The following is a 13250-nucleotide window of genomic DNA, read 5'->3' as shown; positions in this document are numbered from 1 at the left end:
TGAACTGATACATAAAAAAAAAAAGACAATGTAATTTGACAAACTGTAAAATTTACTCTTTTCACAATTAATGTATATTAAGACTCTACTGCCTAGAACATTGTTAAGGTATGAAGCAAAGCCACATCACCAAATAAAATAATTACCATCCTTTATCTTCATCTCATCTTATTCCTTTGTCATTAATTCATACACTAAAAGCTGAAGAATCAGGCTATAGCCATTATTGGATGTTCAATGTGATCACTGTCGTGAAGGTAAAGGAACCTAGCACAAAGCCTTCTCCGTAGACAGTGATTAATAAATATCAGTGATTAATAAATATCTGTGGAATGAACGAATGGAGCAAATGCAACCACAGTGTCACATGTTCAAACCAGTCACTCTCATTAACGCGTGTACTAACCAACATCTCACTGTCCGACCAGTCGCAAGGAAACTTGTCAGCCTTGACCATGTATTCAAGCCGAGCGACATCAAAGAGATTTGTTTCCGGTTTCTCATTATTCAGGATTGGTTCCAAGTACTTCCAGAAGATTTCAAGTTCTTTTATGTCGTTCTCTTTCTTCAATTTTTCAGCTTCTATGTCTAATAAGAGCAACATGTTTATACGACAAAATGAGAGTGTCGAATTTCTTCCCACTTTAAGTGTTGGTGGTGAGTCATATGCATGGCATGATGTCCGTACAGTACCAGAAAATGCAAATAAAGAAATGTAATTTTGAGAAGTGTTTGGACCTAGACTATATAATTAAACATCGGAGGATTTTACTCCTGAAATTGTTATTTACTATGAGCTTTTTCCACCCCTTTATTTTATAGTTGAGGCCCAGAAAGATTATAAGGTCACACACTTGGGGAGCTAAAAATGGTCAATACTTCCATAACTCTGAGATTGTATCTATATAGGAGCAGTTTTTCTGCCAGATCACTTTTTGACTATTTTAACATTTCTTTGCTGCATAACTGGTTAGAAATGCACTCGATCCAGTTCTCCTTCCCATGTGGGTAAAAACAGACTGGATCCATGATTTCTGCTTCAGTTAACTTTTGGTCACATTGAAATAGCTACTGGCTTCTCTGGGCATTTGTGCTCTGACTGTATAAAATAATGACAGTTTTCCGTAAAGTTACACTTGAAAATTTGTCTGACATGGTTTGGTTTTTCCATCTATAACTAAATAGGTTCTAATACTAAGATCTCACTGTTCTACTGTAAAGTCTCTTTTTCTATGATTTTATTTTTATATATTAAATATTTTTAACAGAAAGACTATGGAGCTCATGCAGCATTTTCTCACTGACTTGAATAATAAGTTATTGAATGTTACAACTAGGCTTTGAGATAGAAATAGCTAGGTTTAACTCTCAACTCTTTTACATAATAGCTGCCTCTAGACAGAATCGTTTTTGGTAAAATGGAAATAGTAAAACATACTTCCGAGGGTTGTCATGGAAACTACACAAATCAACACACTGAAAGCCCTTAGCATTGAGCCCAGTCCCAAGGCCTGTGCCCAATAAATGGTAGCTATTATTATTATCAAGGGTAGCCATTTCTAACCTGGAACAGCAATTTAAAAAATATGGTGTTATAGAAATCCGGATGCGGCTGTATAGGTTACAAAGCCCTGTGAAAGGATATTACTAATAAATAACAAAAAATCGCAATAGCATGTGGCAAAAAGAGCTTGGACTTCCAGGTCACACAGGCTTATATTGCATCCTAATTTTACTATCTGAAGTAGACAGTAGACTTGGTTCTCATCCCACAGAGGGAGTCTAGTACAATTCCCTTAGATGAAGACCCTGAGGTCTGAATAATAGTGCAGAATAGTAGTGTAGTGGCTGAACAGTAGTGTAGGGGGGACTACATCCCACAGCTTCCTGGTCTAAAGCCTGGGAGATAAGCATCCCCTCTGATTTATCAGAATAAGCCAGTAGCAAATCGGAGCAAGAATCCAAGGCTATGACCTCCCTTGGGCCATTTGGTGACTGTGGCTTCTGGCAGAATAGATTATCTACAGATGATCCATCCCACTCATGCTTTAGGTAAAAGTTATAGAGGAAAATTCCTGAGAAATGTAGTTGGATAACCAAGTCTATGCTCTCTGTGGCTCCACAGGGATAGAAACACGGGGTATGATTTGAATTTGCAAAATTTACAACACCTGGCTAGTGCAAGTGGCATAAATAGCAACTCAAAGTCTCGAAAGGATTTAATAATGTATGTCTTGTATGACTATACTTTGGGCAGAAAATTGTATTTGTACTTTAAGGACAGTGGGTAACACTGAAGGATTCAGTAAGTTGTATAGCAGACTGCATACCTTCTGGCCGAAGAAAACTTTCCTGCTGCTGGCTAACTGCTGCCAGGTGTGTCTGCAGAGGTTCATAATTCTCTGATGATATTTTAATCACGCTGCTTATGGGAATGCCGAGCTCAGTCATGATCGCTAATAACTGAGGACTGTTGAAGCCCACAACTATAATGTAATGCTGGGCACCGTCATCTGGCTCATCATCTGTTCAAAATACCGTAGAGAAGAGCAGCCGTCACTTTAAAAGAGAACAGGTTGCACTCAGCCAGTTCAATGGCTCTATACATTATGCATGCGTTTATCATCCCTCGGGCTCGCCAAAAGCAGTCCGGTTGGCTGGAATGCAGTCATGTTGACTGGTTTTCATTATTGCCCTTCCAGTAAGAAGGCTGTGGCCATTTTACAAAATATTAAATCACTTTTGCAAATGAGACATAGGCGTAATAGGAGGACAAACATACAGAGGGCCTGTCGTCATGGAAAATGTGTGCTTGGGTTTTTCTAAAAAAAAATGTCTAGGCTGTAATTTTTCTTGGTTCTGATCTCTTTTGAGCAACATCTGGCTTTACTCCTGAATTACAAGTAGCTGCCGCTTTGTGGTATTTGATATGCGGAGGTGTTTACAGAAGAGGGAAATATTGAATATGAACAAACTCCCTCCCAAAGCATACTGTGTGTTTATGCCAATAGGTGTGCATGCTGAGTATGGGTTATGTGGCAACTATATAGTTATTGCATTCAAGTTAAAAAATAGATATTGCTCACTTTCCTAAAATTTTTCTCCTCAATTTTGTCCTGGCTATACTGTTCTATAAGTGTTAAAACATGAGTTTATATTAGAACGTGAGATTCTGGGGGGTGAGAATAATTGTTGTACTTTAATATCAATACTAGATGGTACACGAAAACATTACGTCTCACAATGGTTCATCAAGATCAATTTAAGAATAGAGAAACAGATGCACAAACTTTTGATCTTCAAGTAGTGATTTTTCTTCAGCTACTAAAACAAATCAGTATTGATACTGCTCACGGAATCCATAATATAATTGCTTCTGTGTCTAGTGGGTTTAGAGCAGAGATATATTAGGGGAGTCAAACTGTCAAAGGATGTGAAGAGGTGCCGCCTCATTTAAATACGATGCAAATGAAAAACAGTAGCTCCACTTGGGTTCATGGGAAGGTGGCAATGAATTACTCATAGCTGCCCAAGTCAAATAATGTTTTTTATATCAATACTCTAAATGAAAGAGAATTCTGGTTGTTCTATCTAGAACAGATAGTGGGAGAAGCTGAGGTCAGGAAGCTACGTGCTCTGAGTCACAAATTAACAGGTCTGATTTTATTACCACCGTATTACACTCGTGACAATAATCACTTTTTACTTTGCCTTATAAGTGTTTCTGATTTTCTCAAACGTTCCCAACAAGATAGTAAGCTCCTCGGTGGCACAGTCAGCTAGTTAATTCATCTTTTATCTGCACTATGAAAATGTGCCTATAGCAAGACACATGCTAAAGAAATATTGGCTGAAAACAAAAATGAATTGCAAATAGAAATATTTTTCTATTAGGGTGTCATGGGGAGTATAGGATTTATGCTTTTAAAAAGGTGAAAAGGCTGGGGAAGATTAAGCATAGTGGTTGGAATGATTTTTCAAGTTTGTAGGTCATCAGGCAAGAAGTGAAAGGAGCATCTTACTGACCAATGTAATGTTTGGTGTGATCCTCTTCTCCCCTTCTTACTAACTGGGTGGTCTTTTTTACTGCTGTGTTTGCCTCAGGCTGGTCCTTTCCCTTTCCTTTGGCAACCGTGGCAATTGGGGACTTTTTTTCCTTGAGAGATTTTGCTCTCCCTTTATCCTTTTCTACCTTAAATCTGTCTTCTATCACCTGGAAAGACAGAATACTTTTGATTAAACCATAGAGTGAGCAGGCAATGGCTTCTCTACTGTCAGGTAAATTAAATCTTTATTTCATTCACTCACTCCTTTACTCCCTGATTCATTCTTCAAGCCAGGATAGTGGAGATTCCAGGTTGAGCCTAAGCTGTGAGAAGGCACATCAAACACAAAGACTAGAGGGGTGGATGCTAGGAGACTGTCACACACACACACACATCTTTCTGGAAGGGAATTCATCTTAAAGGAGCCCCCCCCCCCCCTTGGCCTAATAAACAACCTCAGTTAGTGGCTGGCAGGGAGAGTGGTGGATTCTGAGTACATTGTGATGGCAGGGACTTAGGTTTATCAAGTAGCCTAACCCTGGGGTCTCTATCTGGGTCTAACAAAGGTTTTCTTTTCAAACAATTGCCAAAACCTTTGTACATTACGTCATAATGTAATTACACTTTCCATTCATGTGTTATGAATACATATAGGTTGAGTTCATTGAAATGACGTGGTAGTATTGGACCATACAGAAGATCCAGAATATGCTTATGTTATTTATTTTTCCCATGTTCAACAAAGCTGGGCACAAAAATAACTAAACTAAATTACTGCAGCAACATTGGGGGTTCTGTGTTTTCCTGAGGTCGTGAAACCAAATTTGAAGAACTCAGTCCTAAGACGTTAGAGACAAGGAAAGTAGAAGATATATTGCTTTGGCACCAAGCTAACAGAAGGTAGCACAGGAGGGGAGAGGAGCGTCTGCCTCCTCTACGTGGCTTCTGGGTGTTGATGTTTCCAGAGAACCCAGTTTTTGGTTTCTTTTTAATCTTTTTCACCCCTCCTCGTGGCATGTGGGATCTCCGTTCCTCAACCAGGGATTGAACCCACGCCCCCTGCAGTAGAAGCGTGGGGTCTTAACCACTGGACTGCCAGGGAAGTCCCAAACCCAGTTTAGCTGTAGCACCCGGAGGAAGCATCAGAGGTGCCCATGGACCCTCCGTGCCTGCCTGGCACCTGTGGCTCCAGTGGTGGGGAAACTCGACCTCCCCACCACCTGCTCCTCAACAGAGGGAAATATCAGTGGAGGCTGCAGATGTCACTAATAGCCTTGGATAGAGGCAGCAAGGAAAGCACAAGGTAAAGTACAGAGGTATGAAAAGCCCCAGTGTTTCTCTCTGCGCCAGATACAAATTGGCCCATAAAAAGGGTTGGCATGTGCTAATGCATATATATGGAATCTAAAAAAATGGTACTGATGAACCTAGTGGCAGGGCAGGAATAAAGACACGGATGTAGATAACGGACTTGAGGACACAGGGGGGAAAGGGGAAGCTGGGGCGAAGTGAGACAGTAGCATTGACATATATACACTACCAAATGTAAAATGGAGGGCTAGTGGGAAGCTGCTGCATAATGCGGGGAGTTCAACTTGATGTTTTGTGACCACCTAGAGGGGTGGAGTAGGGAGGGTGGGAGGGAGGCTCAAGAGGGAGGGGATATGGGGATATATGTATACATAGAGCTGATTCACTTTGTTGCACAACAGAAACTAACACAACACTGTAAAGTAATTATACTCCAATAAAGATGTGAAAAAAAAATAGGGTTGAACTCTATTCCCTTGAGCTCCTACTCTACAGGGGAAGAAAGAGAAAAAAGCACATGAACAGAGAAACAAAAGCATGACTGACGATTTTCATGAATTTTATGAAGGATAAAACCCAATGTAGTAATAGACACACAATTCACCACTCACTAGTAAGCTGGTGATGGAAGGCCTCTGAGGGAGTAACATTTGAGTGAAGACCTGAAGGATGAGAAGCATCCGTGTGAGAAGCAGGGGAAAGGTGAAGTGTGTGCCAGAGGCCCTGAGTTATAAAGGAGACGGGTATGCGCAAGGAACTGAAAGGAGGTGAGTACAGCAGGAGAATAGTGGGCAAGGGAGAGAGTGGCCAGGATGAGGCAGGGAAGGTAGGGCATGGGCCAGGTCATCCAGCGCTTTGGTGGGGGCTGGTTCACAAGTTTATATTTTATTAAAAATGCATTGGAAAGACCATAAAGGGTTTAAATGGAGGACTACTGTGATTTTGCAAGATAGGAAACCAGAAGACCAGTAAGGAAACTCTAGCAATAGTTCAGATAAGACCTAACAGTAACTCAGTTTAAAGTGTTGGTAGAGTGGAGAAATGTAGATGGATTTAAGATATATTGTGGATGTTGAAAGTACAGGGGTTGAAAGATCAGAGACAAGGAATGAAGGAGGAGGCAACAACGATAATGCTCTGGATTTAGTTTGAATAACAAGTTGGTTAATGGTGCCACTCACAGAGACAGAAGCATTGGAGTGAGAAATAATTTTTACTTAAGGTGGGCAGACTATTCAGAAAGATCTTGTTAAATCCGAGATGCTCCTGAGATGACAAGGAGACAATTGAATACACATGTTCTTCTCTCAGAAGAGAGATGTGGCTGGAGTTACAAATTCAGGTGTGGGTAACATAGAGATAGTAGTTAACTGCACGGGAAGAGATAAGACCCCCTGGGGAAAGAGGTCTCAAGAAATATGAGAATTGAACCTGGGATCATGCTGGAAACTCCAATACTTACCAACTGGGTATAGGAGGGGATGTGGGTAAAAGAGAGAAGTGACTTAGAAGGTAGGAAAAATTATAGAGTATGCAGCTAGAGAACCAAGGGACTGAAGAGTATGGGTAGTTATAGGCGACATTATGGGAGCAGTTATGGTGGAGTGTGGAGGTAGTGAACACAGAGGCAGGAACAGTTGAGTGACCACTTGTGTGGACAATGGTTTCAAGAAGCTTCCTTGTGAGCACTATGCACAATAGCCAAGACATGGAAACAACCTAAATGTCCATCAACAGATGAATGGATAAAGAAGATGTGGTGCATATATACAGTGGAATACTACTCAGCCATAAGAAAGAACGAAATAATGCCATTTGCAGTATGGATGGACCTAGAGATTATCATACTAAGTAATGTAAGTCAGAAAGAGAAAGACAAATACCATATGATATCACTTATATGTGGAATCTAAAATATGGCGCAAATGAACCTGTCTATGAAACAGAAACAGATTCATGGACATAGAGAACAGACTTGCTGTTGCCAAGGGGGAGGGGGTGGGAGAGGGAGGGAGTGGGAGTTTGGGGTTAGCAGAGGTGAGTTATTATATAGAGAGTGGATAAACAACAAGGTCCTGCTGTATAGCACAGGGAACTAGAATCAATATCTTTTGATAAACCATCTTGGAAAAGAATATTAAAAATGCATATATATATGTATAACTGAATCACTTTGCTGTATAGCAGAGATTAACACAACATTGTAAATGAACTATATTCCAATAAAAAAGTAAAAAACAAAACTAATGTAAATGCATTAAAAAAAAGAAAAAGAGACCAGTCTTTAAAGAAAAAAAAAAGATGTTTGCTTGTAAAGGGGAACTGGGGGACCTGAGATTGTTCAGTGGATGAGTGGGCAGAAGGGGAGTATAACGTCGTTATGTACGTATGTAAGTAAAGTCAGGAGATATTGTGTTTTCAGGCTGATGGAATGATCCATCAGAGAGGGGGACATTGAAAACATGGGGGAGACTAAAGTCCTTGAGGAGAAAAGATGGGATAAGATGAAGAGAATGTGTCAATAACTGGACTTTGATAGGAAGAAAGGCAATTTCTCAGTTTAATGAAAGGAGCAAAGAGGGGATGACTGGCTGGGTGTAGGTGCAAGAAAGAGAGAGGTCTTGATGGTGTTGGGGGAATGTTTCAATGTTTTCAAGTCAAGGATGAAGCAAGGTTACCAACTCAAGATGGGCAGGTATGAGGTAGGAGGTTTGACTAGAGAAGATAATGTGAGTCATCTCAGAAAGTGGGAGAGCAAGCTTACTGAAGAAAGATGGTAGAACTCTCTGCCAATGTGGAGAGCTTATTGGAAATTTTGAGATTGTTCATTGAAAATGAAACCAGAGCCCAAATCAGTGCCCCTGACTCCAATCAACTCGGAGGTACTGGTAAGACTCGTGCAAGTAGGCGCTCTCCCAGCCACACCTTGGATCAAGGTGAGTCCACTAGAGGGAAAAACACCGGTGCAGCTGTGAGGTGGACAGCTAGCCTCACCACAGAGAAGTCCCAACTTGGCCAAAAAAAATCTGCCAGAAACTTCTACAGCTATCATTTGAAATAAAATCGCAGGGTGATCTTTAGAACTGAAAAGAAGAAACTGTTTTAGATTAAATTATTCTAAAGTTCACCTTCATTCATTTCATTCAACTTTATACATGCATTCATATTCCATCATTCCAAAAATCACTTCCTGACTGCAGTGGACATTTGTGTCCCAGTAAGGCAGTAAAAGGGCCCTCTGGCCCTGCAGGCTCTCCTAGGTGGGGTGTAGGACCTGTGCAGACACATAGCTCTCATTCCTTTGGAGTCTCTCTAGCAAAGATTGGGTTCTACAAGGTAAGCAACTTCCTGAGCCCTTTCTCCTGTAAGTTTTCTTAGGATCCTAGAGAAAGCAAGGCTGATCACAACCAAAATTTCAAAGTAAGTGGTAACTTAGCAGAGACACTGCTATACAGTATGATACGTGCTTTCTAGACATCATCATCTTTAATTTGTTCTCACAAAGCAACATGCCAAATGGGTAATTATTCCCATTGTATAAATTAAGACCCACAGTTTCCCTCACAAGCACACACAGCTGTGGTAGAGACACAAGTTGGTGTGACTCCAAACCTCAAACTCATTTTATTTCCATGGTTCTCCTGTAGCCTCAGCCTTCGATATCCTTGCAACCTTCTTCTCCATGCTCGTCTGCCCTCTCTCTACTCCATCTTTCCAAGGGCTGAATAATACTAGCTGAATGCTCTTCTGTTTCTCCGTGTGCTTCACTTCCCTCAGCTCCTCTTTCTGCTCAGTGCCCTCTTTCCCTCTCTTTCTTTTTGCCTTTGCATTCCCTTAGCAAGGCCAAACTTGGTACCCTGGAGACGAGCATCTTTTTTTTTTTTTTTCTTGCGGTACGTGGGCCTCACACTGTTGTGGCCTCTCCCGTCGCGGAGCACAGGCTCCGGACGCGAAGGCTCAGCGGCCATGGCTCACGGGCCCAGCCGCTCCGCGGCATGTGGGATCCTCCCAGACCGGGTCACGAACCTGTGTCCCCTGCATCGGTAGGCGGACTCTCAACCACTGCACCACCAGGGAAGCCCAGACAATCATCTTTTAAACTAATTTCCAGTAACATGGAAATTAGCAATATTGATCTCCCTCCTTTCACAAAAGCATTTAAAAAGTACTTCTAAATCCTGATTTACTTCTTTAGGTATGTTTTTAAATTCTAAAAATAATCATTATTGAAAAATTGGAAAAAAAAACATAGAGAACTTACAAAAATCACAATTCCACCATCCAGAGAAGATGAGTGAAGAGGCTATTACAATGCATTCTCTCAAATTATGTTTAGGCGTCATTTTAATGTAATCATTATTGTTGTCTCTATATAACCTAGTGTTCTGCATTTTCCATTTAACAGTGGATGTATGTTTAATTGGTAGCACATCAAGAAGTACTGCTATGTAAAGTATGTCTCATAGCGACTATATATGTGATTTCCTGGTGTGCAAAGACACTAAATGGTAGAGAACAGAAGCAAATGGAAGCACCTGGGTCCTCCTGGGTGCCAGGGGCAGGCAGAGAAGTCCTTGGTAAATTTCTGAACATGTTCTTTGCCCTACCCAGTCCCCACTACTCCCCTGTGCCTGACTCTAGTGGTGGTCTCTCTACTCCTCTCCTGTATCCAGTCTGTATCTCCCAACCTCCACACCTGAGCTGAACCAGGACAGTCCCTTGGTTCCTCTGCTTCTGAACAATCGTTGACTACTTGGCCCCTTAGAATTCTACTCTGGTCAAAAGGTCCATCCTTTTCTACTAAGCCCCAATTGCAGGAAAATCACCTCCTATCTCCTTCCCTTTCCCTCTCTTCTCTCACATTCTGAATAAGTCCCTCCCCTCTATGGGTTTACGTCTTGGGATTTGAGGGCGGGAGTGGGGAGAAGTGAACCAGGTTTGCTGAGCCCCCTCTTAAATCATAAGCTAAAATTTGTTCAACACCAACCTCTTTTGCCTTTCTTGCTTTGGGGTAGCATAACATGCATGTTCCCATTTAGGGTCATCTACTTACAACTGAAAGAACTCAGAGGAAACTCTTGCCAATTCAAGATAAAAATTTAGGAGGTGTGTATCTAACAGGCCCCTCTTTCTACCGTGTTTGGGGAACACATGCTCTCCAGCATATGAAGGGAGAGTCAAGTTCATAGCAGAGTACATTTTCTTTAAAATGCACTGTGTACCAAAAGCATCTGGATGCCTCCTCCTCCTGTGGGAAGGCTTTGGGTAGGCATGGAGGTTTCTTACCAGTTAAGCTACATAGCAGATGTGGGGCTCTTGTCTTAGCAACAAACAAAAATGTATTAGGCTTTCACACACTCACTTGAGTATTACGTGACACCTACCTAGAGCCCTTAATCTTGTTATTCTCACCTCTTAAAGGGAAAAATACAAAATTCTCCCTCTCTGGAATTGGGCAACCTAGTTAGTTGATGCTTCAAAAATATTTTAGACTGTGTTTTATTTCTAAATTACTTCTTAATACCAAAATTCAAATACCTCGATGAGTATTCATTCTGTTGTTCTTCACAGTGAAAGGAAAGTAAATGGTAAAAGTCAGTGGAACCAGTGGTAAATACCTATACTTCCTCTTAACTTTTATAGATAATAGCACATCTACATATTTGTGTATAACTGTGTGTTGTGTACAACTTTGTGTTTCATATGTGTTCTATCATAAGATTCCCACAATAATATTATTAAGGATATAGATAAGAAAAGATGTCGCGGCAGTTAAATGACTAAGTCACTCCACTATTATGTGACTTATGAGAAACAGGGTCTATCTTCTGAGTGCTACTCAGTTCTCTTTCAAGATATCACTCTATCTCACAAACAATCTATTGGTCACAGATGATGAGAAGACAATAGATGGACTGAAAGAAATGTATGGTGTCAAGTAAGTTTGAGAGACAACAGATTAAACAATATTAAAGAGATTTGTTTTCATGAAACTCCTCCATCTTTAATAAGCTAATATAAAGTTAATTTGAACAGGGGGTCATTTGTTATCTTTTTTAATGGAGAACTGGGTCTAAATGGTTCCAGAACCTCTTTTGGAAAGAAAAGGTTGTGGGAACATTTGGGGGCCCAATTAATCCATTTCTATAAACGTATGCTAAGGAAATTATCCAAAATATGAAGAATTGTATACGGTAAGGTTGTTCATCACAACATTGTTTATTATGAAACAACACAGAAATAATGGAAATGTTCAACAATAAAGGAACTTTAAGAAAAGTATGGTAGTCAATAGAATGTCACCTAGCCAATAACAATGATAGATGTGGATGCTGTGATAATGAGAAAAAATTATGGTATATTTTAATTGAAAAAAACTGGATTAAAATTTCATTTTACAATGATTACAGCTATGTAAAGAAACAAATCCACAGAAACAAAGGAAATGTACCAAAATGTTAACATTAGTTATAATAGGGTTATGGCATTATGAACATTTTGTTTTTCCTTTTCTATATTTTCTATTTCTTTCCCCTCCCTGCTTACCTGCCAAATAGAAAATATAATGTATGGGACTGAGTTAGGAGCTTGCTTTTCTAGAGAGTGGCTGAGGTGTAGAAAACATAAGCAAACGAATATACTGGGTTCACTCGACCAAATGATGCAATCTAAAGATTGCACCAAGTCCTGGGGTGCCACACTGCCATCTTCAGGGTGCAATTCTTCATCCACAGACTCAGAACACGGCCCTGTCTGTGTGTGGTGGTGGTGAGGGGGTGGGTCTGATGTCTACCTGATGTCTGTCTCCTGCACGATCCTATGTGATTTAGAGGTTTCAGCACCGGATCAGCCAATGCTATCCAACTTCAACATCCAGAGGGGCAGAGAGAAGGGCTAAGGATGTTTGAAATAATCCCAGGAAGTCTAAGAGATTCTAAGAGATTCCCCCAGAGACCAGCCCATTTCTGGGCAGGGGGGTGGGACTGGATAAGAAGTCAGGATTCCCTCGGGAATTGGTGGTTGGTTAGCTCAGTGCCCTTTGTCTTTGTGGACTTTGTTCCTTTCTCTGACCAGTCCCCCCCACCCCCGCTTAACCTCAGGATGTTTTATGCAACATGGAATTACATGATCTAATTAGCGAGTTGGTAGATCCCACTGAGCAAAGCCATTTGCTCCTTGAAGCATCCCTGCGAAGTTCTCTGCTGATCGTAAGCCAAGAGTGCTGTTTTGTGTAATTATTGAGACACACTCAGAAGGGGTATGTACGGTGGTTAAGAACATAATCTTAGAGTCTGACAGTTCTGGATTTAAATCCTGAGTAGCTATTTAGCCTTGGGAAAGTTACTTTTCACACCCTCAGTTTCCCCATCTGCAAATCGAGAATAATACTCTGTAACTCATAAAGTCATTTAAAGCATTAAATGTTAAAACATATGTAAAGAGCTTAGTATAGTGGCAAGCAGTCAATAATGGTAGCTAATTACTATTATTAGCTGCTGTAACTATTTGTATTTCAAAATACTGCTCTATTTTAAATGTGTGTGTTTCTTTACATTTTTCCTGAAGTCTGTAAAAAGGTTTCATTGATTAATAGCATCCCAATTAGGAAAGCACTGCTCTAGTTTACAGATAAGCCAGCCAGGGAATCATTTATAATTTACCCTGAATTGTTGAATTTTGTAGCTCTTCAGATCCAACAGTTTTGTTGGTAGTATCCTCATTTCGATAATCCAGCCTCAAAGAATTCCATCCAGTTAGTGAGGCAAGTTATTCCTTTCCTGAAACCACACGGGTCCCTCTAAACTGAGTTTCTGCTCTTCCTCTGTTTGATTTCTTAGAATAGTTTCTGAAGATTTTAACCACAACTGAATCAAAACTAACCAGCCTGTAATT

General features: G+C 40.6%; 1 protein-coding gene across 1 annotated transcript in view; it reads right to left on the bottom strand.

Moving 5' to 3' along the window:
• Positions 1-13250, bottom strand: part of SPAG17 (sperm associated antigen 17) — a gene marked incomplete at both ends in the record, with an annotated part of 215536 nt that overhangs the window by 143197 nt on the left and 59089 nt on the right. Inside the window, 3 exon segments of the mRNA XM_082833052.1 lie at positions 407-588; positions 2331-2525; positions 4027-4213. Of these exon segments, the coding sequence (XP_082689178.1) occupies positions 407-588; positions 2331-2525; positions 4027-4213 (564 nt within the window).

Source organism: Leucopleurus acutus (assembly GCF_964270905.1).
Source record: "Leucopleurus acutus genome assembly, chromosome: 2".
In the NCBI taxonomy this organism is placed as follows: domain Eukaryota; kingdom Metazoa; phylum Chordata; class Mammalia; order Artiodactyla; family Delphinidae; genus Leucopleurus; species Leucopleurus acutus.
This window is presented reverse-complemented; position numbering and strand designations above follow the sequence as displayed.